This window comes from Larus michahellis, chromosome 7, assembly GCF_964199755.1.
Source record: "Larus michahellis chromosome 7, bLarMic1.1, whole genome shotgun sequence".
NCBI lineage: Eukaryota > Metazoa > Chordata > Aves > Charadriiformes > Laridae > Larus > Larus michahellis.
Genome location: NC_133902.1, coordinates 42964404 through 42991531, shown reverse-complemented (window position 1 = coordinate 42991531; position 27128 = coordinate 42964404). Strand labels below are relative to the sequence as shown.

Below are 27128 nucleotides of genomic sequence, written 5' to 3'. Positions count from 1 at the left end.
CCCCATACCTACCTGCCTGTCCATCCATCCAGCCACCCACCCACCCATCGGTCTGTCCGTCCTCCCATTCACCCCTCCATCCATCCATCACTTGTTTGTCAGTGCCCGAGTGATGTCCGGCCACCAAACAGCCCTTCTTGGGGCGGGTACGGTGCGTGACCACGCATGTGCGTGGGACCCGCTGGCCAGGCAGATGGCAGGGATGTCCCAGGCTGTGCTCTGCCGTGGGGCTGACCATGGGGCAGGGGCTGGAAGCGCCGGCTGGGGGGAGGCAGGGGACCCGTCTAATTTAAGAACGGGCCCCACGGTCGCTGTCAGCGCCGGGCGGCTCTGATCTGGGGACAGGTCCTCATCAGCTCTGCTCGCCACCCGCCGGCCCGACATGAAAGGGCTCTGCGCCCCGATAAGGCCCCAGACGCTCGGCCCTGGCTGTGGGCAGTGCCACGGCCGAGCCCCGGGGGACCCCCGAGCATGGCTGTCCCCAATTCACCGTCAACTCAGCACCACAGGGGTTGTGTGTTTGTATTGGTCAGGGTGCCCTCTGCTTTGGGCACCGTATCGTACCCTGTGTCACCGCCAGCACCCACTGGTGACACAAACCAAGGAGGGGTCCATCGCCAGTGTCTCCCTGGCTGCCACCAGTCCCTCCGCTGGCCGTTATCCTGCACTGGAGTCCCCCGGCCTCGAGCGGCCACGGACGGGGATCATGTTGTTTTAATAAGATCATTGTCCTCCTGCTGTGAGGTCGCAACCCTGGGCTTATGACATCACAGCGCGCTGCCATGGAGATGCCGGGATGTCACAAACACAGCTCGATGACCTCACTGCAGGAGCGGGAGATGGGGCCAACCTGGGTTTGATCGCCAATGTCCTCGGGAATAAAGGAGGGGAGGGACGCTGGGAAAGTATGCGGCTGCTGAGCGCCGGGGTGTTTGGGTTGGAAATCGCCGCGCTTTCCCCGCAGCGGGAAGGGCCAGTTCCTTCCTCCCCCCGTCCGCTCCCTCCCAGCAGCCAGAACCCCCCCCAGTCTTGCGGCTGGGGGGGAGCTGGGGGAGTGGGGCACCCCTATCCCTGCCCTCGGGGCCACACGGTGGGCGGTGAGAGCCAGAGCTCAGTGCAGCGCTGGGGCACCAGCTTAGGAGCAGAGGGGGGTTTGGGGGGGTATGCTGTGTCCCCGAGCAGAATGGGGCACTCGGGGGGTGCCTTGTCCCAGGAGTAGGGTGGGGACCACTGGGGATGCTCTGGCACAGGGCAGAGTGTGTTGGTGTCTGGCGGGGGGAGGTCTCCGCTTCCCCAAGGGAAGCCCAAAGCCACACTGTGGCATGGGTACACGGTTCCCCATCCCAGCACCCTGCAGCTGGACCCTGGACCCCTTGGCCCTGCCCAGCCACCCAACAGCCCCCACCTCCCCATCCCAAAACCAGCAGTGCCTTCTGGGGGCCAGCCCCATGCCAGCCCCTGCTGCCCCATCCGCTGTCCCCAGCCGCAGCCCGGCTCTCCGTCCTCCTCACTCAGACATTGTCACTTGGGAAATCACAGCTGGCTTGGGGAGACACCTGTCCCCCCACCTCTCTGATGCAGGGGTGCGGGGGTGCCTGCCCCCCTCCTTTCCGGCCCCCCCCCCCCCCGCATCCCCCATCATTAATTTCCATCAGTGGCCAAGCAGGGCCAGGGCTGCCCCGGGGGTGGCCGAGGAACACGGCGCTTTCCCCTGATAGCAAAAATAAATACATTAAAATTCTTGCAGGAGGCAGAAGAATGCGGGACGGCAGGAAAAAATTGTTTTATAATTTGTAATAACACAAAAGCCGGGGCGGGGGGGCGAGCGGCGAGAGGCGAGGGAAGGCAGAGACAAAGGATCGGCTGCGGTCGAGAAGGCTGCTTTGGGGTGGCAGTGGCATCCCTGTTGCCCATAGCTCTGGCTCAGTGTCACCACTGGGTGCCTTGTTCCCTGAAGGACGTGGCCTCTTGGGTCCTGTTGCAGAAAGGAGGCTGAGCAAGGCTGGTCCTGCAGCTGGGGGGAGCTGGCAATCACCCCCTCCAGCTGCTTAAGCGGGTCTCAGCATCTCTGTGCCTCAGTTTCCCCCTTACTAAAGGGGGATTTTTATGCAATTGGGATAAAACTGGGAGGCAGGGGCAAACCCCAGGCACCCCCCTGGTCCCAGCTCCCCTGGTGCAGGTAGAAGGCAAGGAGTCCGCCTTCACCCATCCTGCCCCACCAACCCATCTCAAGAGGTTTCACCACAGGACCCAGGCAATGGGGCCAGTTCCCGTACACGTGCTGGGGGCACCACGACCCCCCCGTCCCCCTCCTGCCTCGCACAGAGCTGGGACGTGACAAGACGAGTCGCTGTGCGCCAGCCGCACCTGCTCGCCGGGACGGGGCTCCCCCTCCTCCTGCTCCCCTCTTGGGGGCAAAATCAAAGGGATTTTTCTGCCCTTAGGAAATCAGATAAAGGCTCCTCACCTGCCCCGCGCCGCCTTTGCGAGGAGGCCGGGCGCTCGGGGCGGGGGGGACAACAGGCACTTTCAACACACCGGCAGATGAGCCATGTGTTGCAGAGAGCCGCCATGGAGCTCTGCCCGCAGGGGCTGGGGCCCCGGGCATGGTGTCAGCCTGTCCCTGGCCTTGGCAGGGGTGTCCCCTCCCCAAGAGCTGCCTGTTGCTGACTTCTCCCCTTGATTTGAGGCAATGGGGCATGTAGTATGGAAGCTGGCGGGTGAAAGAAAAAGACCCCAGGGACTGAACACGGTGCAGCAGCCCAGACGCAATGCCCAGCTCAGGAAAGGTCCCCGTGTCCCTGTGCTGCAGCCAGGACAGCTCATTCCTGGCCATCATGCCAAGGGTGCAGGCTGGTAGCCCGATCCCTGTGTGGAGTGGCAGGGAAGGAGCAGGTGGGAAACCTCCGAAGGTGGTAGGAGTCTCTTACCTCCTGCACCCAGGAGGGAGAGGAGAACCGTGCCAAGCTCCTGATAGAACCCAAGTTATTCACCACCAAAAGCTGCTGCTGGGGAGCAAACGTGCCCAAGTAAAAGGGAGAAACCATTGATGATGGGGGCGACGGGACCACTTGAGGGACTGGTGCTGGGGGCAAGGGGACCACTGATGGGCAAGCCAGCAGCTAGAGGTGGGCAGGGGATGTGGGAAGGTACCGTGCCAGAAAGGGAGATAGAACCCAGATCTTTCCTGGAGGGAGGGGTGAGCTCAGCAGCAGTGAGGGTGCTCTGCTTTGCCCATCACTGGTGGCAAACACCCCATTTTAACCCAGTGGTCTGGATGGATGTTCAGCAGAGGTGGGTGCAGAGGTGGATCAGGGTGCCCCAGGATGGCTGTCGCAGCCCCAGGATCCGTGACCCCGATGCTGCAGGGCTGGGAGCTCCATCCCCGAGCTCTGCTGTGAGTCACGGATGGTGCAAGAGGAAGCGGAGATCCAGGGCCCTGGGAAACCATTCCCAAGGCTGCACAGGGGGGACAAAATGGTGATGGCAGCCTAGGGGCACCAGCTCCTCCTGTCCCTGGCTGCCCATCCCTGGTGTGGCTCCCCGCTACCTCCCAGTCCCCTCAGCTTCCTCCTGCCGCAGGCAGCTCCTGCTCTCTGCTGTGATCCAGTGTGGGGGGCTGTCCCCCTCCTGGGTCCCAGCTGCACCTGAGATGAGATCACTGTAAACAACCTGACCCTCCCTGCACTCTTCTCCTGGTCTCTTTGCTCCTGGAGCTTGCTCCTGTCACCCACCTGCGTGTCCCCCTGCCCCAGGGATGTCTCCCCAGAGGAGTTGGAGCCGAATGCTGGGAGATGCCTGGGGGGGTGTCGCTCCTCCAGTGTCCCCAGGCAGGACAGACTGGTCTGAGGGCAGGCAGCACCACAGAGACAGGCTTGTGCCAGGTGGACCCAGTACAGGGACAGGGGCCAGGCAGGGCTGTGCCAGGGGGCAACATAGGGGCACCAGGTTTGGGCAAGGCCATGCCAGGGGTGTCAAGGTCGGGCAGGAGAGCAACGGGCAGGTGCCGGGAACGTCAAGGCTGGGTCAAGTTTGGCAGGGCCACGCCAGGACCCCGATCGGAGCCGGGCAGGGCTGTGCCAGGCAGGGTCCCGCAAGGGCTGCAGTGCTGAGCCGTGCCATGCCAAGCGGGGCCGTGCCAGGTCCCCGGGGTTGCGGTGGACAGGGCTGTGCCCGCCAGACCCCGCTAAAAGCGTGTGTGTCCAAGCGCGGTGGCGGGACGCGGGGTCGGGCAGTCCGCGGCCACCGTCCCGCTGCCGGAGGTTGCCAGTGTCCGTATCCGTGTCCGTGTCCGTGCCCGCGCTGTGTCCGTGGCTGCGCGCCGGGAGCCGGGCTTGGCACCAAGGAGTCCCCCCCGCCCGGCCCGCCCTGTCCGTCCCCCCGGGCTCCGGTTTCCCTGTCGGAGGCAGATGCTTTCGCAGCCCCGTCCCTCCTCCTCCTCCTTCTCCGGAGCAGCCTCCGCGCCGCGCTCCAGCCGCCCGGAGGTGCCTGCCCAGCCCAGCCCCAGCCCAGCCCAGCCCCGCCGGCCGCGGTGCCCGCCCGCCCCGGCCCGGCGGAGGCAGGCAGCGGGCACCCACCCGCCGGGGCCCCGGCCGGACCCTCGGGGCGGCGGCGAGCCCGGCTGCCTGGCTCCCCTCGGGGGGCGCGGAGGGGGCTCAGCGCTCCCCCCGCCTCCCCGAGCCCTGGCAGGATGCTGCCTTCCTCCCGGACCCAGCTAGGGCTCTTCTTCATCCTCCTCTGCCCCGCCAACATCATCGGGCTCTGGTGGTGAGTAGGACTTCCCGGGGTGGGTGCCAGCAGGGTCCCTCGCTTCTCTAGGGGTGGCTCCCCCCCACCCCAGCTTGGGGACAGAGTCCCCTACACCCAGGGCACCCCTTGGGTGGGGACTCGCTGGCCAGGTGGATCCAGGTCGGGGGTGCCCCCCACGCTGTTGGGGCTCGGGTGCACGAGTGTGTTGGGGACGACAGGATGGGGGTGACCCGGGGGGTACGGGGCACCCAGGTCCTGCAGAGAGAGCTGCAGCCTCCCTCCCTGCACCCCAAGCCCACAGCCCGGGAGGGTTGTGTGCCTGCGGGGCAGGGAAGGGGGGGCAGGGGCCTCCAGACCCCTCCAATAAGTCAACTTTAATTAAAAGCCCGAGGGTCCCTACAGTGTCCCCTCCTGAGTGGTGGTCTGGACGCGGCGGGGACAAAACCCCTGTTTGTAATGGTGCCTTCATCAAAGGCAGAGACGGTGCCTTGCAGGATACCGGAGGGGGTGGGGGATTCATTACAGGCGCAGAGCCGGGACCCAGCCTTGGAAAGCCCAGGTATCTGTCGAAACATGAACTATTTAAATCTATTAAGAATTTCACCCAGCCTGTCTTTATCCGGTTTTAAGTGCTTAGATTCCAGCTCCCCGGCGTGCCGTCCGGGCTATCATTCATTATCTGAGGCTATTCGTCTCCACATTGTCACACTCTTTTGACCCCTAAAATAAAGCTCTCCGTAAGCCTTTCCCCTCCTGGTCCCCCGCCTGCCCACCAGCGATTTATTCCGTGGCTCCATCCCCTTTGCTAGCCCTGTCCCCAGGGGTGCAGGGCAAAAGCGGGGGGGCCTTGGTGGGTATAAATTGTGCCGTTATGGAAGGCTTTACACCAACTGAGGGTTTGTCCCCAGAGCCCAAGTGCTGTGTTTATTGCCAGGGAAGGGGTTAATGTGGGTCTGAGAGGGGCTTGCTTTGGGTTTTTGCTAGAGGAGGGAAGAACAAGGTAGAGTGAGCTCTGGCCAGGGCTGAGGGTCCCCCTGCTCCCCACCACCCACTTTGGGGTAGCTGCACCACCCCGTGGCATGGTCCATCCTGCTGTTTTTTCCCTGGCTAATTCCGCTGCTCCACCTGCACGGCTGTCCCTTCAGCTCTCCCCGCTTTCTCTGCCCCATCCTCATCAATACCCACCCCCTCACCCCCAAGATCACGCCCCGCACCCCATCTCCGGGGACATCAGCACCACCCTGCCTGTGGCTGGAGCAGGCAGGGGTGAAGCGGGACCTTTCTTTGCCTTCGATTCGGGGCAGGCGGATGGGACTGGCAAGGGCAGGGTGCTGGGGTACCGCTGCCCCCCACCCCGGCTGCTCAGAGCCGTGTCTCGTTGCCGAGCCTGGGTCCTGCTGGTGCCATGCGTGCGCTGGCAGCGCCGGCTTGGGGAGATTAGCAGGATTTGGCAGAGGAGGGCGAGGGGTCAAACTTGTTTTTGCTTCTTTTAAAAAAGAAGAAGAAAAGGAACCTTTAATTTAAGAATAATAACCCAGCTGCAGGCAGCGTGGCCAAACGCGCGGGGTAGCGGAGCAGCCGCAGGGGGATCACCAGCTCGCACTCTGCTTGGCTCCGGAGCCAGTGAGCCAGGAGGACGTGATGCGTGGATGAGGCCACCAGCACCGCCAAACGGATGTGCTGGGCTTCCTGGGGATGGGGCACTGAAGCAGTCGGCTGATTCACGAGCTGCTTCTCCCAGAGCTTGGGATCTCCAGCCCCCGGCTGAGATCATCCCTCATTTTGAGGGAGCTCTTCCCATGCCGGGGAGAGACGTCTGGGCACTGCCTGGCCCTTAGAGCCAGCTCAAGATGGGCATCTTCCCATGTGCCTGCTGCTGGTACCTGTCCCCTCTCCCAGCTCTATGTAGCACTGGTGTTGGTGGGTTTTGCTTTTGGTGAGGAGGGGGTTCAGGCGTGCAGCCATGTGTTGTGCCAGGGCTCCTGCAAGCCCCAGGGTTGGTGGCATTGGTAGAGCTGTTCCTTGCTGTCCCTGTGCCTAGGGACCATGGTGGGATGCCTTCACATGTGCATCTCTGGGTACCCATGGGTGCTTAGCCAAGGAGGCATGTTCTTCTGGGCAGGAAAAGAAGGTCTTTACCCTCCCCTGTCCCACCCCTTGGTGCATTGGCTGTGTAGTGGTGGTGGTGGTGGGGACACGCAAGGGCTCCCTGGTTGAGGTATTTTTTCCTATGGTGGTGATGAAGTGTTTTGTGAGAGTGGCACAGTGGGGTGCAGTGGGGCTGGGTCGCAGGGGGCACGATCCCAGGGTGGTAACACTGGGATCCCAGCAGATGGCTGCATCTGCAGAGAAAGGGTCGGGTGTGATGGCTGAGCAGTGACACCGTGCTGCTGATGTTGTAGCCTGAGAAAGAGCATCCTCATTGTGGTGGGATGTCCTCAGAGGGCTCACTGAAGATACAGTCACCCTTATCCTATATCCCCTGTGCCCCTGTATCCAAAAAGAGATAAAGGGACAGGGGGACAAGCAGACACATGGACCTTTCCATGGCAGAGAGGAGACACCTATGGTCAGTGCTGATGGGGAAGATGTATCATTCAGGTGCTGCTGGTCCCTTGGTTAGTGCCAGGCTGCAGGGAATAGGCTCCCCTCGTTCCCACCAGCCCTGTAAAATCTCTTTCTTCCTTTTCCCTTCATCTTTTCATGTTTCTCACCTGACTCCTTGTGCAACAGCAATTCCTCCCTGAGCAAGTCAAGTAGGGACCGCCTGGGGCTCCCAGGCTGGCCCAGAGGGTGCAGGGATATGGGATGGGCAAACCTGGTGTCTCAGGAGCCCCGGGCAGGTTCAGGGCAGGATTTCAGCTGAGCCGGTTTGCGGTTGGGCTGTGGTCACAGGTATGAAGGCACTGTGGGGATGGGGGCCAGCAAAGTCAGGCTTTCCCAGTGCCCATCGGCTCTCCGTGGGCATGGCTGAGAGCAGTTGGGAGGTGGAAGAGGAGTAAGAGGGGAAACCACTGCTGGTGAGATGTTTTCTGCTCCACCTGTAGATCTCAGGGGGCCTGGAGGGATGGATACCTGCCCTGTGTCCCCTTCCCATGTGGGCAAAGCACCTCCAGGTTCTCATGGGGCTCCTTCAGAGGAGCTCAGGGAGGACCCATCTGCCAGCACGTGTTTCTGCATTCTTGCTTGAGGGGGTCCAGACCCTGGGTCCCCCGAAGCCACACTCCCCCTGGTGGGTTTCATGCACTGGTGGCCTCCCCTTCTCCTCTGCTGCCCTGACCAGCACCCACACTGTGTGCAGCCTGTAAGGGCAGGCTGCCGGCCTGCAGGGCCCTGCCTGCGTGCCTTGGGGTGAGCACCATGAGTCACCCCCCACACTCGCTGACCCACACCCACCACCCCACAGCCCACAGCCCCCTGTGGCGCCTGGCAGACTGGGCAGCCTGGCCATCTCGGGCATGTCCTCACCCCTGGAGCAGTGCCACCTGGGCAGCAAAGCACCTCCCAACGTGGGAGTCCCTGCCCGACGGCATCTCCCTGTGCCCCTTCTGGGGCATCTGCAGACCCGCTGGGTTTTTCAATGGGAAAATGTTTCCCTTGTGCTCTTTGAGATGGTACCAGCTCCAGAATTGGGCTACTTGTTTACTTGAGCTTTCCCCCATGCCATCCCTCGTGCCTACTCCTGGTCACCTCCTACTCTTCCATAGTGACATGCAGGTTGCCCAGCCCTGCCCTGTGCATGCCCCAAGCTGGAGGGCTCAGCCGGGCTTTGCATCAGAGGCTTGGCCCCCTCAAACCCCCTCCTTGCGCAGGAGGATGCTGGGCAGAGCTGGGCACACCTCAATATTCTCTCAGGTGGGATCATGGATGTACAGGATCAAGCAAGCCACCACAAGCGGCACCCACACTTGGCCATACGCTGGTCCAGCCCTCATGCCACCCCAGCTCCAGCCTTCATAAGCCATTTGTGAAGGCTGACCATCCTCTTCCTCACCACTGGCTCCCTTCAAACCAGGACCCCTCTGGCTCCCCTTGATCATGGTCCACTGGCAGGGGCCAGCAGAAGCCCTGTTCCACACCATCCCCATGTCCGAGGGGGAGGTGGGGACTTGTGACAGTCTCCTTGGTCTACGATTTTGGCTGGGAACTGAGGAAGAACACAGTGACCAGGGGTGGGTGGACCCCTTTCATCTCATCCCAGCCCTTCCAGGGCTTGGACATGGCTTTGGGACCGCTGCCTCTGTGGGTGCGTGCTCCCTTCATCCCCCCTGGTACCCACAGCACAAGCTTGGGCAGCTCCTGCCCGTGATCTCCTGGCCTCAGCGTGACCCTGCAGCCTGCAGGTCCGTGGGTTGACACCATGCCATGCCAAAAGCCTCTTTCCTTTGGGTGGTTTCCCAGCTATTTGCATCCCATCCTTGACAAGGAGGTGTGAGGCGGAGGGCAGGGAATGGTGTCCCCCTGCTCTCCCCGACCCGTGGCATTTCCCGCTCCCTCCATCCCCTCGGTGCTGCTCTGCAGCCGAGCCCCGGCAATGCCCCCCAGGGCAGTGACTTGCTGCTTACTCACCCCCCACCCCGGGGCTCCTGCTCTGTTTTCCACACCCGGCTGCCCCGGCTAGTAACCCCGCTCTGGCAGCACCCACGCACCACCCCGGGTGAGGGGCCGGGCACCCACTGCACGCCTGCGTGGGATGAAGAGATGCCGGATGGGTGAAAATTCATGTATTTCCCCCCCCTCACCCTGTTTGCACAGCTTGGAAAGAGATGGGTTCCCATCGGGTCCAATTTCCTCGCAGGGCTGTCACTGAATGTGACACCAGTGGGTGAGATGCAGGGTGACCTGTGCCCCTCAGGGATGGAGCTCGTCTCTCCAGGGCTGGTGTCCTGCAGCTCTCGCCTCTCCAAGCAGGTGAAGAAGTTCCTGTGGGCTCGGGGCGATGGGCTGGGCACCCTGGCATCCTGCAACCCCCTCCTGAAGGCATCCAGGGGCTGGGATGGAGACCTGGATGCGAGGTGAGCCGTAGAGGAACGCCCAGGCAGCAGCACTAGATAGGTGCAGACCCAGCTGGTCCCGCATGGAGCTGGCACGGCACAACCACCTTCAGGGTTTCAAGGCCATCAAGACCAAAGGAGGCATTTTTCCACCCGTGGCGTGGGTGCCATTTTTGAAGGCTGACCATCCTCTTCCTCACCACTGGCTCCCTGCAAGCCAGGACCCCTTCGTCTCCCCTTGATCATAATCCACTGGCAGGGGCCAGCAGATGACTTGCTCCACACCATCCCCATGTCCGAGGGGGAGATGGGGACTTGTGCCAGTCTCCTTGGTCTGCGATTCCAGCTGGGAACAGGACTGGGACACACTGGAGGCTCCACGACCGTGAGCTGAGCTGGAAAAGCTGGGGATTATGGCTCTTAGGACCCGCCAGCTCTGTTGCAGCAGGGACAGCATCCAGAGCACAAGGGTTGCATCAGAAGTGCCAATGAGTCCTATTTCCCATGTGTCACCCCCACCGGGCTCGGGCTGCCGAAGGGGTGACAGCAGTAGGTTGGCAGTGGGTTGCAGCTCTTCTGTGCCTCAGTTTACCCTTTCAGCAATGGGGGTTGTTTCCCTTGGCCAGGGGTGCTGGGAATCATGGTGGAAAGAGCCTTTTGGGGTGAGGTGGCAGCAATGTGGTGGCAATTTCGGCAGCAGGCGAAGGGCGCCAGGGCCAGGTGGGAGAGATGCTACCGGGACGCCGAGCCCGGCTGGGGTCTGCCAGGCAGGAGGCGGTGGGGGGCAGGGGGGGAGACTGGGATGCCCCGGGCGAGTTGGGGGGAGCCGGGTTGGCGACCCGGTTCCTTCACCAGGGCAGGGGGAGGAGTGCCCGGCGGCAGAGGTGGGGCACCTTAATTGTAGATGCGGGAGGCCTTGGAGCAGGACAAGCTCAGGCAGATCTGGGCCCCGCGCCGGAGCCCTTGCCAAAGCGGTAGCAGTTTGGCAGCATTTTTCTTGCCCTTGTCTCCCCCCGCCTCCCCAAACCCTCCAAAGCAAAACAGCTCTCGGGCTCCCGGCAGCCTCCCCGCGTCAGAAAGCGGAGCCCAGCGGAAATTAATATCGTGCCGGACTTAGGCAGCCCATCCCATGCCTCGTCGGCATGGCCGGCGAGCTCCCGCCGGCCTCGCCGCCACCGGGGCCATGGGTGGGGACCCCCGCGGTGTCGGCGAGCCGCCCGCCACCCCCCGGCCCCGCGGGGCTGAGCTCTTCTTCCCGGCCTGATCCGGCGGGCCGGGGTGAGCCGCAGTTCAGCATTTGATCTGATGGCCTCGGGGGGCTGGCGCATCGTTTTTATATGAGTACAAAGAGTCGTCTCTTAATGAAAGTCCCGTCCTGGCTCCCCTTCTTTCCCCCACCCCGCCGGAGCAGGCGGCCAAACCTCCGCCATCCCGTTGGGGGTGTCGAGAGCCCACAGTCCCCAAGGAGGGCGAGCTCAGAGCCCGGCATGGAGACGTTGAATCCCCATCGTGGGTTGGGACTGGACAGGCTCGCTGGTGGCTTTCCACAGGGGCTTCAGTTCCCCCGTTGATGCTTCCCCAGCTGTCCCATCCCTTCACAGAGGCATCCATGCATCACACAGCGGGATGCCCATGCAAAGGGAAACCGACGTGGGGGGAGCAAAGGGAGATGGATGCTCCCCAGCAGCAGTGCGAGCTTGCCTCAGTTTCCCTGCTGGAGGTCACCTTTCCAGGCTGCGCTCCTCGGTTGAGCTGTTTAGTCCTTTAAACCTCCAGACAAAGCATAAGGGCTCCTTTTCCAGGCTGTGTGAGAGGGCACATCCTCCCCAAACCCAGCTGGGGTTTGGTGGGCAGGAGATGTGGGCAGCTTGGAACCCTGACATGGGGCAGGGGGACCCTGGCTGGACCTCGAACTTCAAATAAGGTGTTTGGAGGGGGCTTGCACCAGGGGCAGGTTGGCAAGCGAAGTCCTGCAGCCTGGTGTCCCAAATGCAGCCCCCCAGCTGCGCGAGAGAGAAAAGGAAACCCGGAACATAGTTAAACACTGAGATTCAGCTTGTGATTTTCGAGCCCCTGGGGCTTGGCCAGACTATAAAGGTCTCGGTTTGGAAGCTGCAGCGCAGCCGGTGCTCCCCAGTGAGCGGAGCTGCCAGGGGCGAAGGTCCCCAGGGGACCCCAGGGGACGTGTCCCCTCAGTCCTCGGCCATCCCAAAGCCCTGTGGGATGCTGAGTCCAGCCCTGGGATCCTGTGGGCACCCACAGCCAGAAAAATCACGTTAGTGAGCAGGACAAGCTCTGAGCCCACAGGAGCGGTGCTGGAGGCCAGGGGGTGCTGCGTGGGGCTGTGTTTTGGGCATGCTAAATTTGGGTGGCCCATGGCCACGCGGTCTCCATGCCACGGGCCGGGCGGCGTAGGCGGGCAGCTGTCAGCGTGGCGTGCCTGCCCTCTGCCCGCTGCGGCTCCGGCGTTGCCCGCGGCGGAGCTGGAGCATGGCCCGCCTCAGCACGGAGCATGGCACCAGCGGGCTGTGCAGCTGCACGAGCCGTGCCACGGAGGGCACTCCAGGCGAAATGTGTGGGGAGAGTACAGGAGTTTCTGTAGCCGGCGGCGCGCTGAGGAGCGCGGCGTCGTGCTCAGACTTTGCCTCCCAGCCCGGAGAGCCAGGCACCTCGCTCCAGCTGTGCTGGCGAGGAGGAGCCGCCTCTGGCACAAGCCCAGCCAAGACTTGCCCTCCCGCGCTGGCACCGGCAGGGCTGGCGATGCCACCTGCATCCCTCCCTCACACGCCCGCGCCCACCCCAGGCTCCATTCCCCCGGGGCTGGTGCCTGGGGAGGGGGAGGCAAGCATGGGAGCCTGGCCAGCAGCCAAGGGGCTTTATCGCCGGCAAGGTCACTCGGCTCATCTCCCACAGGGTCAAGCAGCGAGCCTCCCTGGAGAGGGAGCGGGAGGCGCAGGGAGAGAGCTGGCTGGGCTCCCCGCTGTGCCCACGGGGCTCCGGGAGCTGCAGCTGCACCAGGTATCGGTCGCCCCACAATGCCCGGGCTGTGCCAGGGTCAGCGCCAGACCCAAAGAGCAGGTGCTGAGCAGCACAGCGTCTCTGTCACCTTCCATCAGGGACACTGTCATCACCCCCAGGGGTGTCCCCAGGGGCTTTGGGGTGTAGGGTGGCATGTGCCAGCACACTCTAGCCAGCCCCACAGCTGGGGATCTCCTCCTTTCCCCAGCTGGCTGGGCAGGGCAAGGTGTCCCCTGGGTGCTGGCACGCAGGTGCCACCCATACCTTTTACCCTGCCCTCCCTGGATACCTCTCACTGTTACCTTGTCACCCAGGCTCAGGGCTGAGCAGGTACTGCCCCACAGCCCCTCTCCATCCCTGGGAGCAGGTCTCGGCCGTGCCACCCTGGTCCCCCCTGGCTCGGGTGCTGGTTTTGCTCTGCTCGCTGTCCCTCCTGCAGGGCAGTGGGGAGCCCCCTGGTCATGGACCCCAACAGCATCTGCCGCAAGACGAAGCGGCTGGCGGGGAAGCAGGCAGAGCTGTGCCAGCTGGAGCCAGAGATCGTGCAGGAGGTGGCCAAGGGCACCAAGCTGGGCGTCCGGGAGTGCCAGTACCAATTCCGCTTCCGCCGCTGGAACTGCACCAGCCACAGCAAGTACTTCGGCAAGATCCTGCAGCAGGGTAAGGCCAGTGCTTCCTCGGCTTCCCATCTCCCGAAAAGCACACCGCAGCCTCCAGCTGCCTGGCCACGCACCTCCCCGGGACTCCTGGAGCAGAGTCTGGGCGTGCAAGTGTGTGTGTGTGTGTGTGCCTGTGTATGTGTCTGTGTATGTGGAGGGGCTTGCTCAGTGCTCCCCGGTGCAGTCACGCTGAGGTTTTACTGCCGGGACATGTCTCCCTGTGTTGTAATGAAGCAATTACCGATGCTCCCAGACAGCGCGGGGCTTCACAAAGCCCAAGAATGCACCCTCGTCTGGCAGTGATTTACTGCTCCCCCGGGACCCCAGGGTGTGCTGGCGGAAGGGGCCTGGGTGGGAGGCAGCGCGCAGCCACTGGGAGCTGCCCCTCGCTCCATGGGTGCTCTGCATTTCCCTCCTCCTGGCTTCACAGGGAGCAGAGGAGAGGAGCACTCACTCCCCCATCCCTGCATCCCCGGATGGGCACCCTGCTGTCACCCTGAGGGACAGAGGTGGGGCAGCAGGGAGGGATGGCCAGGTCCCAGCCAGCTGGATGCAGTGGTCCAAGCCCAGCGCAGCTGCATCAGAGCCAGAGGAGGGGCAGAGTGATGGGGCACCCGGGAGTCTGTAAGGGATGGGGAATCCCTGTCATGCTCCCCAGGGAGAGGGGCTGGGGTGGGTAGGGAGGGAGAGGATGCTTGAAGCACCTCGGGCTGGTAGGGCCACTTAGTGGGTGGGGAGTTTAGTCCTGCCCCTGTTCTCATGTTGGTCCCTGTGCTGAGGATGATGAAGATGCTGGAGCAAGCCCCAGCCTCCTCATCACATCTCCCACCAGCGCATCCACCAAGCCAAGGCAGAGTGGGACATGCCCTTGGACCCTGCAAGGAGGTTGGGGTGGCAGTGCCTTGACATCGAAGGTTTGCTCTTTTCCTCCTCCCTGGAGGCACTGGCAAAGGCAGAGCGCCCTGGGCACCCGGCAGCTGCAGTGCTGGCGGGGGGCAGAGCTGGGGCCCTGAGGGAGACACCAGCCCACGGTGGGGAGACAGGTGCATTTGAGGAACTGATTTACAAGTGTGGGTTTCCCCCAACCACAGTATATTTAGTCGAGGGGCAGAGAGCCAGGGTGTGGAGGGTCAGTCCTGCCTCTGGAGTCACCTATTTTCACACTGTCCCGGTGGCAAGGCAGGTGGGAGCTGTGCCAGGCAGGGTCTGGGCTGGCAGAAGGATGGTGCCGGGATGCCAGGGCCAGACCAGGTATTGCATGGGTGATGCTGGCAGATGAGCTGTTGGGTACCCGGGGCAGCTTGGGTTGAAAAAAAACAGAGGTGCATCAGGCACAGGGATGCTGAAGGAGCCATCACGCTCTGTTTGGCCCAGCCTCAGTGCTGGGGAAATGGAAAAAAACAATGTCCTGGGGACAGTGGTGAGTTTGGGAGCCCCTGGCACTCTGAGGACATGGACATCCCAGCTAGAGGCATGGAGGTCCCCAGGGCTGCATCATGGGTGTCAGAAGCAGAGACTTCACCCTGTGCTGGGAGATGCCAACAGGCACCAGCCTCCCTGTAAGCCTGCAGGGACTGCACAAGCCATCACAGAGTTTTTGGGGTTCCCAGGTGCCATCCAACAGCCTCCTCTTTCCAAGGATGTTGCAGCAAGCTCCGTCTCCTGGTTGTGGCCTCCTCGGCACAGTCACAGCCGTCCCCCCCTTCCCTCCCTGCTGCCTGTGCCAGGTGCGGCGTGCCAGGGCAGGCTGGCTTGGGGGCAGCCACGTGTCTGGAGGAGCTGTCAGAGGAGTGGCACCCCCGGGGCCCCGGCTGGCGGGGTGACACGGGGAGCTCTGCCGGCTGCCGGCTGCTCGCTGAGGGCTCTGCCAGCCCCAGGCGGGAGCAGGTAGGTGGGTGGGTGGTCAGGTGGCTTAGGGCAAGCGTGAGGGCCAGGACAGGGGACACACATCCCCGGGGTGGCACTGCTGGCAAGACACCAGTGTGCCCAGTTCCTGCCAACACCAGTGGGAATCAGGCGCTGTGTGGGCTGGTGGAGGAGCCGCTCATGGAGATGGTGCCCAGGACCCCCCCCAAGTCAGAGTGCTGGAGATGGAGTGATGGGGCACCCTCCAAAACACACTTTCTCCTCCGTCCCCACATCCCAGGCATCCCCTCTGTGTCACCACCCTGGGACAGCCCTGCCCTGGCATCAGGATGGGCAAGGTTTTGCCTGGCATGGGGGTGGGGGGGGCGCGGGAGTCCCCAGAGCAGGCGCCGCACCTCCGCTGCCAGAATCCCCCGCTGGCTGCGGCTGCGAGCGGCAGGTCCGGGCAGGGGAAGGATGCTTGGAATTCGTGTCCCGGAGCAGAGAGAGACAGGAGCAAATACTAATAATAAATAATCCTGCAGGGTGGAGGCTGTGCCGGCAGAGGGAGGGGGGCAGGCAGCGCCCTGTGGCAAAGCGGGTATGGGGGGAGAGCGGGCAGCAGAGCTTCATCGCGTCACCTCGCAGAGGGGTGAGTGGCACCCACGGTGTCCCTCGCAGCACTTCTATCCAGGGCCCGGCTTGCAGCCGGGGATGGGATTTTTATGGCTAGGAGGGACATTGCAGGGTGGTGTGAGGAGGCTGCGGGTACCACCCGCTCACCCGGGACCCCTCTGCCTGCAGCCAGCACCAGCTCACTGAGCTCCCCTCTTTTCTGTGGGGCAGCACTCATCCTTGGCAAGGGGAGGCAGGAGGTTTGTTGGCCTTGGGACCCTACAGCTGAGGTGGAGGAATGCTGGCAGGGCCTGGCCATCCCCCAAATTCTGCATATCTGCTTGCAAGAGACATCTCCTACCCCAGGTAGCTCGCTCCAGCGTGGGTGCATCACCCATAGTGCAGCACAGAGAAAGGGGCAGAAGGGGAGGTCCAAGCACCCATGGGGTGTGGGTGGGGGCATGTTTTGCTTGCAGAGTCTTTGCCAGAGCTGACCCCGCATCCCGGCCCTGGCTGTTCCCTTGCAGATATCCGGGAGACAGCCTTCGTGTACGCCATCACGGCAGCCGGGGTGAGCCACGCCATCACGCAGGCCTGCAGCATGGGCGAGCTGCTGCAGTGCGGCTGCGAGCTGACACGGAGCCGGGCTCCCCCCTCGCCCGCGGCGGGTTCGGGCACTGAGGGCACAGCCTGGGAATGGGGGGGCTGCGGGGACGACGTGCAGTTCGGCTACGAGAAATCCCAGCAGTTCATGGATGCCAAGAGCAAGAAAGGCAAAAATGACATCCGAGCTCTCATCGACCTGCACAACAACGAAGCTGGGCGCTTGGTAAGACCCCCACACTCCCTGCCCTCTGCAAACATCACCTCCCCCCCTCCATGCCCCTACCCAGCACAGCCCTCCACCTTTATGTCCTCCAAGCCATGTAACTGCACCAACTTTGGGTGAAACATGGACCAACATCTTTCAGGAGCTCTTTGCAGGTGCTTTGGAAAACTCCTGTGCCCACCCTCCCCAGCAGCCTCCCCCAGGCCAGGGTGGCACCAAGAGGCAGGGTTTTGGCTGGAGGTGCTGGGCAGGGAGGTGGGGGACTGGGGGGGTTGTGCTGAGCGTCGCCATCTCGCCATCTCTTCCCCAGGCGGTGCGCAGCTACATGAGGACAGAGTGCAAATGCCACGGGCTGTCGGGCTCCTGCACCCTGCGAACCTGCTGGCGGAAGATGCCCCATTTCCGCGAGGTGGGGGACCGCCTGCTCGAGCGCTTCAATGGGGCTTTCAAGGTGATGGGGGGCAACGACGGGAAAACCCTCATCCCCGTGGGCGACAACATCAAGCCGCCCGACAAGCAGGACCTCATCTACTCAGCTGACTCGCCCGATTTCTGCTCGGCTAACCGTAAGACGGGCTCGCTGGGCACTCGGGGCCGCGTCTGCAACAGCACGGCCATGGACACGAGCGGGTGCGACCTGCTGTGCTGCGGGCGAGGGCACCGGGACGAGACCGTGGTGCTGGAGGAGAACTGCCTTTGCCGCTTCCACTGGTGCTGCGTGGTGCAGTGCCGCAAGTGCTCCGTCCGGCAGGAGCTCAGTCTCTGCGTCTGACGGCTCGGGGTGGGGCGAGGACAATTTTGGGGGGCCACCCCCTGGCTCACACTGTGTCCCCACCCCCCCCGGGACAGACACAGGCTGAGCCGGTGGCAGGGACGGCGGGGGGTGAGCCCAGCTCTGCACCCCAGGGAGTCCTGGCTTCCCTGGGGGACAGCGTGGGGCTGCCTGGCATCCCCATGGCCCCCGCGGTGGGGGCGGCGGGCGCAGAGCTTCCACTAATAAAGCTATTTAAAGCCGGCTTGTGGCAGCCCTTCCTGGGGAGGGCTGGGAAGCACTGACAGCTGTACTGGGAAGGGACCGCTGGAGAGTTGTCCTGCCCCCGCTGTGAGTCCCAGTCAGCCGGACTCCCTCCAGCCTCCTGTTCGTGCTGGCTGCGCTGGGACCCGTGGCAGCACCCAGCTCATCTTTTGTCCACTCTTTGCCTTTCTCCACCGTTGTAGAGCCAGGAGATGAGTGCGGATGAGGGTGAGCATTCTCTTGCCCCACTCCACAGACCCCAGGCTCGGTGGGTGCTCTCCTCCCATCATCCACGGCCACCGTTGTTTGGAGATGCCAGTTTGTGTCCTGCCACCACCTGACCTGGAATATGTGCGATGAACTACAGTCCATGGTCCCCTCTGCTCACCCCTCATGCAGGAGGCACGGCTAGCTGCCCTGACACCATGGTGGTGGGCTGGGAGATTCCTGAAGGTGTCCTCTCTTCTTTTCACTCCATCTCCAGCCACCATAGCTGCAGTCCCCGCTGTGAGGCTTGGCATGGAGAAGTCCTGTGTGGCGCTGGCACTGTCATTTTGGTGGCATGCGAGGCATTTGCTTGGCCTGCCGTGGGCCACGTGCAGCCTCACCTGGCCGGCATGGTGCCAGGCATGTCTTGGTAACCTGATAAGCCTGTGCCCCTCGTGGGCAAAAACAGGGCGAGGAGCAGCCCGCCTGGCTGCCCAGCTGGGCAGGCTGCCATCCCTCTGCTCCAGAGGATCCAGAGAGTCTCCAAGGGGGTCCCTCCCATGCTGCAGGGAGTCCATGGGCTTCTTCAGCATGGGGGTTTAGGTAACTGCAGAGGGGAATTGCTTGCCTGGAAATGCCACACCGGGCAGAGGAGCCCCTGAGGGATGTCAGCAGAGCCAGACCCTGAGCAGAGAGGTTCATGGCCCCTCCTTGCTGTATCAACGCAGGGCATGGGGGCTTTGCCTGTCTGCCCCTCTGCCAAAGGGCTACTGGGGCTCTCAGCCGAGGCAGGCGATGCCCCGTGTGCTGAGTGCTGCCAGGCAGGGCAGGAGCGGAGCTCGCAGCACTGGGCATGCTGCAGGGCAAGGGGAGCTGCAGTGGGGTGATGCCCAGGTGATGTCCACCAGCGGGGTCCCTCCTCGCCCACCCCCAGGCAGCCAGCGGGGAAGGGCAGGGGGAGCAGGGTGCCAGCGAACCATTAACTTGGCCCAGTGAGCACTGGGCTGGGAGCCTCTAAGTCTGTCAGCTGCAGCTTTGCAGCTGGAAATTCCCTCCTGGCTTGCCCACAGCAGGGGTGGGAGAGGGGAGGCAGACGGGGCTCCCGGGAACTCCTGGCCACGTGCCCGCCCCTGGGAACACATGGGTGGGTGTGAGTGGGGCTGGGTGGGTGCGGGTGGAGGTACCGCTGCATGCAAGCAGCTCGCTGTGGGTGTGTGTACGCCTGCAGGTCACATGTCTCCGCGTCTTCACGGCCGTACGTGTGCGTGTGAGCTTGTGTGCACATCCATCACCGTGTGTGTAAGCCCCCCGCAGGTGTGCAAAAAAAGTTGGACCGTGTGTCTTCCTGCCTGTCTATGAATACAGGGCAAATTGTCAGCGTGTGTGTGACACCGTCCCCGTGTGTGCCTGTGCGCGAGCATGTTTGTTTGCACGTGTATTACTGTGTTTGTGCAGGTGTGTCTGGGACAGGGAGGACATGCGTGGGTGCAGGAGGGCCCAGCAGGAGGGGAACTGTGTGCTGGGAGATGTGGGGACCCATCTCGTAGGCTGAGCGGGTTCGTTTGAATCAGAAACACCAGAGCACACCCCAAGCCCTGGGCTACCTATCAGGGGATCAGGCGGGTCCTTTGGGTCACCGCTGCTCTCCGCAGAGCCATCCCAGGCTGAGGCCACTTATACTGGGTGATTCTGAATCTCTCCATGAGATGTCAGAGTGCATGGGTTGAGCCAGGCAGAGCTCCGTCACAGCTCTGACCTTCAGCAAGCTCCTTCTCTGCAGCCTGCCTCAGTTTCCCCACAATGGGCTGCTTTCATGCTCCTGGCTGCACGGACATGGCTCTGGAGATCTGGATCATGGGTAAACCCTGGGGAAGACAGGTAGTTCTTGTGAGCAGTGGATCTGAACCATGTCCTCACTGCCATTACCCCAAATCACAGCTCCTGAAGACTAGGGACCACAAAAGCCAAAAATGTGGAGGGGGAGGAAGAAGCTGGAAAATGGAGCTAGTGCAGGGGCAAGGGGTTCTCAGTTGGAGAGAAGCACACGGCCACTGATTGTGGGGTGACTCCTCTGCACCTCCAGGATATCGCCAAGTGCCCTGCATAGCTATGGAGTAGGGCTAGCTCTTTGTGGGCGCTGCAAGCTCCCTGCCACTCCTCCCTGCTGACCCTGATCTGGCAGAGCCAAATCCATTCCCTTGGTAGCCAGGAGAGGCCCTGGCACGGGCAGGTGACACTGGTAGCCGGGCAAGGTCTGGAGTTGGCCCAGTGGTCTGGTGAGCACTGAACAGCCAGCAGAGCCCCCTAGCAACCCTCCAATCTCCCCAGACCTCCAGCAGCTCCCCAAGAGCTCCGCATCCACTAGGACCCCATCCCAGACTCTTAGAAGCACCCCAGCAGTCCCCAGGAGCCCCTCATCCCCCTAGCATTCCCCCGGGTCCACAGCGGTGCCCGGGGAGACTCCCGGATTCCTAGAAGTCCCTTAGCTCTCCAGACCCCCTAGGAGCCCGCTGAAACCCCTCAAGAGCCCGCAGTTCCCAGCCCGGGGGGAGGCGGGGGGGGTGGGCCGCAGCATCCTCGCCGTCACCGTGGCAACCCGGGATGCGGGGCGGGGCCGCCGGCGCGGCGCAGGGCGGCCGCCAGGGGGCGCTGCGGCACGGCACGGCGGGGAGGGGCGGGGGGGACCCGGGGGGTGCGGGACTGGGGGTCCGAGGAGGGCATGGGGGGAGTGCGGGGGGGGGGATGTAGGAGTGCGTGGGGCACATGGGGAGTGGGCGGGGGGGGGGACTGGAGGGATGCGTGGGGAACATGGAGAGTGGGCATGGGGGGGTGTGCGGGGGTGGCACGGGGGGTGCGGGCTTGGGAAGCATGGGGACTGGGGGGGGTACAGGGAGGGTGATGGGGATGTCCGGGGATCCATGGGCGTGTGTATGGGAGGGCACGGTGGGGAGTGTATAGGGGTGTGCAGGGGGGGTCCATGCAGCCCCCCGATTCCCTCCCAAACTCTCGTCCCCATGCTCTCGTGGGCAGCGCGCAGGCAGGACCCAGCTCTGGGGGGCTGGTGTGAGCCGGGGGTGCACACGGGTGGCTGCGGGGGTGCCACGTGTCACTGCGGAGCCTGGGGGTGTCACTGTACACGTGCGTGTGCAGCCCAGATCCCTGGTGCTGGGCAGTTTACATCACAAAACTTGCAGGATCTTCCCAAGGGAAAAAAAAGGAAGTTTATAATATTTGGCTTAAAAAAAAATATAGAGAGAATCACAAACCTCTGTAACATTAATGGCTTCATTTTATTTTATTTTTTTTTTTAAATGGGAAGAGCACAATTTTCCCTTCAATTGCCCGAGTTTAAAACAGCCGGACAGATTAATTCAATCAAACTTCAACAAAAAAAAAATCCCTCTGGACTGAGACCAAAAATAGAATGTTTTTGGCAAAAAAAGAAGCTTTTTAGGAAAGTTTGGAGTAATGCAGATAGGCCTATGAGGGGGAGGCTGAGAAACCCGGATACCAGCTCAGCTGAGGGAAGGCTTGGAGAGCAGCATCCAAAACCTCCGACAAACCGCTTTCTCTTGGTTGCGGTCCCTCTGGCAGCTCCTCGCTGGGTGCCGAGCAGGAGGCTGCCTGGCCAATGGAGCTGGGTCCTGGCCAGGGCTCCCGCCTGCCCGGCCCTGTGCTCCCGGGAGGCCTCGAACTCCCCCTCTCCAGGCTCTGCTGCTCCCTCCAAGGAGCTGCTGGCAACTGTCCTCTGTCCCCACTCCAGCTCCCGTGACAGACGTCACCCATGCAGCCACAGGGTCACATCCACCCTGACCTGCCCAGGAGGGCCCGGCTCATCCCTGCCCACCGTGGGGGCTCTGCTGACCCACCCCAGCCCCCTGGCCCCGGCTCTGCCCTGTTCCCGGGATGGCTCTGGGGCACGGGGTGGCTGGCTTGGCAGGGGGGAGATGGGTGCTGGGGAGGGGGTGTCCAGACCAGTCCTGCTGCGGCATCTCCAAACACGCAGGCAAGGGGGTGCTCTGGGGCACCCAAAGCAGGGTGCGGACAGTGGGCGTGAGCCCTCAACAGGCAAGAGATGGGGTGCGCAAAGACCCCCAGGAATGCTGTTTGGGGACGCTGCCTGTGAACGCGAGGGCTCTGCATCCCCCAGTGTTCCCTTCCTTGACCCTCTCTGGTGTCCAGGGCTGGCCACACCAGCATGGTGCACACTAACCTGCATCTGCGAGGGTGGTGGGCTCTGGAGGCTGGCAGAGAGCTGGGGCAACCCCAGGGCACCCCTCAGCCCTCCCAGCAGAGCGGCACCGCAGAGACCCCCCCACTCCTGGGCTCTGTTTTTAACTACCAACACTTCACCTTACCCATATCCCCTCCACTCCCACCACCTCGCTACTCACCCTTGTAATGAAGGCAGCAGCCATCCTCCATCTCTGGGGAGGGGGTCTGACTGCACATACCCCCGGAGAGGGGAGCTGCGGGAGAAGGCGCTACTGAGGTGACTCCATGCCCTGCTCACCCTGCAGGGGGACCAGCACCCTCCACCCATCCCCGGGGCCGTGCATCCCTCCCTGCGGGGGAGAGGTGCCCGGGGCAGCGCCGCACAGACGCGCTTGGCCAGTCCTGATCCGGCCACCTCCCCAACCACCCCAGACGGCAGCTTGGCCCTCTGGGGACACGCTCTCCTTGCCAGAGGCAGTGCAAGGGCTGGGATCCTCCATCCTGATCATACCAGCATCCCAACCAGCCCGGAGGCTGCTGTGTCACGGTGGTGTCCCCTTGCATGGCCAGTCTCTGGGGTGTGGGGGATGCAGCTTGGGTGGCGGCCTGTCCCCATCCCGGCATTCGACGCTCCCACAGAGGGGCTTCAACCCCTTCCCTGCACCCTGCTGCCACTGTGGCACCCTCCGCCGGGTGCTGGGGGGAGGATGAGGAGGGGAGCTATGCCTGACTGCAAGGATGCTCCCGGGGATGGCTGGAGGCGGCCGGATCCTGCCTCTCCGCCCTGACGCGAGGGGCAGCGTGGCCCAGTGCTGGTGCCGGGGCTGGCGTGCACCCACCGCCTCAGGCCCCACCAGCGCCCCAGCCCCGGGCAGCCAGGAGGACTGGCCAGGCCGGCCAGGTGGCCGTGCGGTTGTCTCCTGAGTCACAGCGAGCAGACTCAGGCAGGTCGTGGGGTGTGAGCCAGTGGGAGGGCAGCCATGCTGGGGGCTCCGGTGCTGCCGGGCTGGGGCAGCTCAGCACAGTGACTAACACTGCCACAAAAGGCAGGGTCGCCCCGACCCCACGCCCAGCTCTGACTCACGCAGCTGTCGCTCCGGTCCTGTGGGTGCTGCTGGGCAGGGGAGCAAGGAGAAGCCGTGCTGCAGGACGGCAAAAGGCTGGGTGCGTGGCTGGCTGCATGGGCTCCTGGTGAACCTCTCCTTCCTCCTACTCCTCCTCACCCTCTCGCATGCCCTGCTGCAGACTGCAAGCCACGCAGCTCCCAGCATCCTTCCCCTCTGGCCTCCAAGTTCTGGTGGCATCAGACTGAGTGCGTGGCCTGGTGCCTCTCCATCTCTGTCCATCCTCCTGCTCCACCATCCTTTGGGGTTCCCCAGTGCTTCCCCCTGCACCCCTGCTCTGTGTTAGCAGAACTGCCCCATCCTGCACAGACTGGCTGGACCTGGTGGTCCTGGGGGTGCCATCAGCCCCTCCAAAGCTGTGGCATGGCCAGGACTGTGCTTGGCTGGAGCTGGTCTCTCCCGGTGCTGTCCCCCGGTCCCAGTGGCCTGCAGCCACTCTGAGATCAAGCGGAAGCAGCATGATGCAGCACAGAGACCTTGAATCCTGCCCTTCCCTGCCGTGGGTCTCTAGGGGGTCATCCTTAGACATCCCAAAGCCCCAGAGAGATGACCCCCCTGCTCCCAGGAGATGCCAGAAACCCTCCATCCAGTGCCTATGAAAACCACCACGTGTCCAGGGCACAGGGCTTGGAGATTGCTTATCCCAAGGCAGAAGGGGCTAAAGGAGGGCACCTTCCAGAATGGGAGGGGGTAACAGAGACAGCGAGCCATGGGCTTCATGGAGAGGTGCTGGAAAGGGGTCCTGATGGAGACAACAACAGAAGAGTCAGACCCATCCTCCTGGGGGTGTGGAGCCTGTGGCTTGGGGTGCTGGCGGGACCTGCTCCGGCACGAGGGAAAGCGAAAGGAGCAGAGAAAGCGCAGGCAGCCAGGGGGCTGGGCAGGAGGATGTGGGGTGCAGAGATGGAGGCACGGCAAGAGGGATGGAGGGATCATCACTGGATGATAGCAGTGATGGAAGGACAGAGAGACAGGATGACGGAGGGAACGAAGGATGGAGAGGAAGAAGAACATACTCTTCCCCAGTCCCCTGCGCAAAGCACATGCTGGGGGCAGGGGGTGTGTGTGGTTAGAAGGCTTGTGAAGAAGTCACAAGCTGCTGAAAGATGGGAACTGCCTGGGTGCTTTGGCCTGGTCAGGGGAGCTCCAAACGGTGTCCCCACGGTGCCCTGTGCCAGGGAACCCCCATCACCTTTCCTGCCCTGGCTCTGGGGAGCAACACCCTCCATGCCAGCTCTGAGTGTTTCCCACCCCCCTGGCTGGCCTCTGCAGAGCGTGGGGCTGCTGAGGGGTGCTGGAGGTAGGAGAGAAGCTGGGAGGTAGCAGGTCCCATGGCCATGTGGCTCTGTGTCTCCAACCAGGGGGGCTGCAGCAGTGACAACGAGTGCTGACAGAAGGCTCAGCTTTTGCCTTGACCCTTGATGCTCCCATCAGGACCAAAGCATCCTCCACCAACCTTGCTTGCCTGCCTGTACCCATCCCTGCGCGGAAGGGCCAGATCCTGTCCCGTAGGCTCCCAGTTCCCCTGGCCACAACAGATGCTTAATCTTGTGCTTAAGGGCTTTTCCAGCGTGACGCAGAAGAAAGGCTGGAGCAAAGGGCTCACCTGGCTCTTCCTCAGCCCTGGGATGTTGCTGGGACATGAGGAAACAGGTCCTCCCCCGCCTGCCCCCGCTGTGAGTGCTGAGACGGTGGGACGCAGCGGCCGGTCTCCTCCCCAAGTCAGCAGGAGCATGCGAGTGAGACACCCGCTCTTGGAAGCGATTATGTCATTAAGGGCTGGAGGAGGATGAAAGCGTTTCCCCTCTGATTTGCCTTGGCATTTATTTGTGCGCAAGATCCTAACAAGCACACAAACATCTGCGCTCCTGGAGCCCGGGCGCCTGGGTCCCCGGAGCCACGGGAGTTGCCTTCCGTTGGGAAGGAGCCCCGCTTTCGCCACTGGACCCCCAAAAGGAGCCCCCAGGACACCCTCCGGTGGGCCCAGGTCAAGGGCAGCGCATGCCAGTGTGTAACCCCTGAGAAAGCAGGGGGAGGTGATGACCTGCTGGGGACAGCCGAGCCAGGGTGCTGCCTGGCAGAGGGGGCTGCTCCCCTGCCTCCCCCCAACCTGCTGGGGGGGGGGGGTTCCAGCCAGCTTGTACTGGCGTATGGAGGGGAAACAGAGCATGGGAGCCAGGTCTTGGGTGGGAGGAGATGGGAAAGGCAGGAGCAGTGGCCCCTACATCAGAGTCCAGTGAGTGCCACCCCTCCAAATCTCCTGGTGTGCTCTGCCCAGCCCTGACAGTGCACCTCCCATTAGCCAAAGTCTGCAGCAAGGGGACAAGCATCCTATGGTGGCAGGGGGGGTCAGGACATCACTACCAAACTCCTGTGGGACACCCCACATCGCCCACTGGGTGCTGGGGGGGGGATTCAGGAGGGCAGCGGTGATGCTGAGGGGATGCTTTGCAAGGGACCTCTCTGTGCGCTCAGGGACAGAAGGGTCTCGGCAACCCCCCTCCTGCCACGCTGCGTGGGGTGGGAAGTCGGAGGGTGGATGCAGGCCCCATGCCAGTTCTCCCACCTGCCCAGGGCTCGGGAGTGGAGCTGGGAGCAGGAGAAGAGCCAGCACCCCCAGAACTGCAAAAGGGACCTCAGCGGGGATGCCACCCCCCTGCACCCAGAGTCCCCAGGGGGCACAGCACAGCCTTCGGCCCCAAGCCCAGATTGCAACTCATTTCCCAAAGGAAACGCATTTTCCTCCCTGGCACAAACAGGAACCGACACGCAAGCGGTGCTGGCAGCCCCCGCCAGCGCTGCTGTGCCGGCGCGGAGACGCGCGGTGCCCGCCCCGGGGGGAGAGCGCTTTGCCAGCTGCCGCCCGGCTGTTTACGGCGGGAACACCAGCATGGCGTGGGCTGTGGTGGCTGGGGACACCGGGGAGCTGCGGGGGCACTGCATTCCACCACCCAGCCTGAAGAGGAGCCCCACTATCCCCAGGGTGGGGACCCAAACTCAGGGGACAACAAGTGTCCTCATGGCCAGGAAGGGGCTGCATTGGGGCAGATGATGTTCACTGAGTTACTCTGGGCTTTCCTAGTGACACCCTCCTGTCCCCAAGGGAGCAGCAGCAGGACACAGGGACAGCCTGCAAGGCCACTGCATAGCTCCCAGATGGGAGACCCCCTGCCCAGCGGGACCCGACGAGGGAAAGGGGTAGCTGGGCTTTGGGGTGATGGTGCTGAGGAGAGGCACGACCTGCGTGGCCAGATCAGGAGGGCTCATGGGGAAACTGAGGCAGGGAACGCTCAGTGGCCCCATTGAGGGAAGCCAGAGCCACAGCCACAGCTCCTCCAAAGGCAGCTGCCCTGTGTGGTGCTCCTTTCCCAGCCTCAGCATTGGGCTGCGGGAACCCAAACCGCGTCCAGTGCCTCCATGGGCTGTACATGGTCATGCTCTGTGCCCACACACAGAGTCACACCGCCAGCACATCCATTCACACTCGCACACCTTTGCACACAGACAGGTGCCCACGTGCCTCACACCGGCAGGGACACTTTCCTGCAAACCCCCAGCTCGTGCCAGGTACCCCCAGCCCCCATGCACAAACTCCTGTGCACCCCCAGTGTCCTGGGGACACCCCACACCATGGGCACACTCATCCCCACTTCTGATACCCCCACATACCCCATGCTATGCACACCCTTCTCCCTGTGCACACTCACTCCATGCCCCGTGACTGACTTACCCACTTACTTACCCACTTACCCATGCCATGCACGCTCAGCCTACACCCTGCACATTCACCCTGTGCCCCAAGCATGATCAATCCACGCTGTCCACACTCGCCCACATTGCACACACTCACCCCACACA

General features: G+C 63.1%; 1 protein-coding gene across 3 annotated transcripts; it reads left to right on the top strand.

The window, feature by feature from the left end:
- Window positions 1-4462: 4462 nt before the first annotated feature.
- On the top strand, window positions 4463-17716 carry WNT6 (Wnt family member 6). 3 transcript variants are annotated; one of them, XM_074594723.1, is made up of 4 exons: window positions 4463-4767; window positions 13201-13421; window positions 16408-16709; window positions 17020-17716. In XM_074594723.1, the coding sequence occupies exons 1-4, from the start codon at window positions 4691-4693 to the stop codon at window positions 17479-17481; spliced, it is 1062 nt and encodes a 353-aa protein (XP_074450824.1). In that variant the 5' UTR covers window positions 4463-4690; the 3' UTR covers window positions 17482-17716. The 3 variants fall into 3 exon arrangements, with proteins under 3 accessions (XP_074450824.1, XP_074450825.1, XP_074450823.1); XM_074594724.1 differs by having other exon boundaries at window positions 4678-4767; window positions 13206-13421; XM_074594722.1 differs by lacking the exon at window positions 4463-4767 and adding an exon at window positions 9546-9764.
- The last annotated feature ends 9412 nt before the right edge of the window (window positions 17717-27128 follow it).

What these genes read in the sequence shown, in the direction of transcription:
- WNT6 (XM_074594722.1), top strand. Translation starts at nt 9,580, where the DNA reads ATGCAGGGTGACCTGTGCCCCTCAGGGATGGAGCTCGTCTCTCCAGGG. An exon ending in GATGGAGACCTGGATGCGAG is followed by an intron (nt 9,765 to 13,200) that starts GTGAGCCGTAGA and finishes TCCCTCCTGCAG; the next exon opens with GGCAGTGGGGAGCCCCCTGG. An exon ending in CGGCAAGATCCTGCAGCAGG is followed by an intron (nt 13,422 to 16,407) that starts GTAAGGCCAGTG and finishes GTTCCCTTGCAG; the next exon opens with ATATCCGGGAGACAGCCTTC.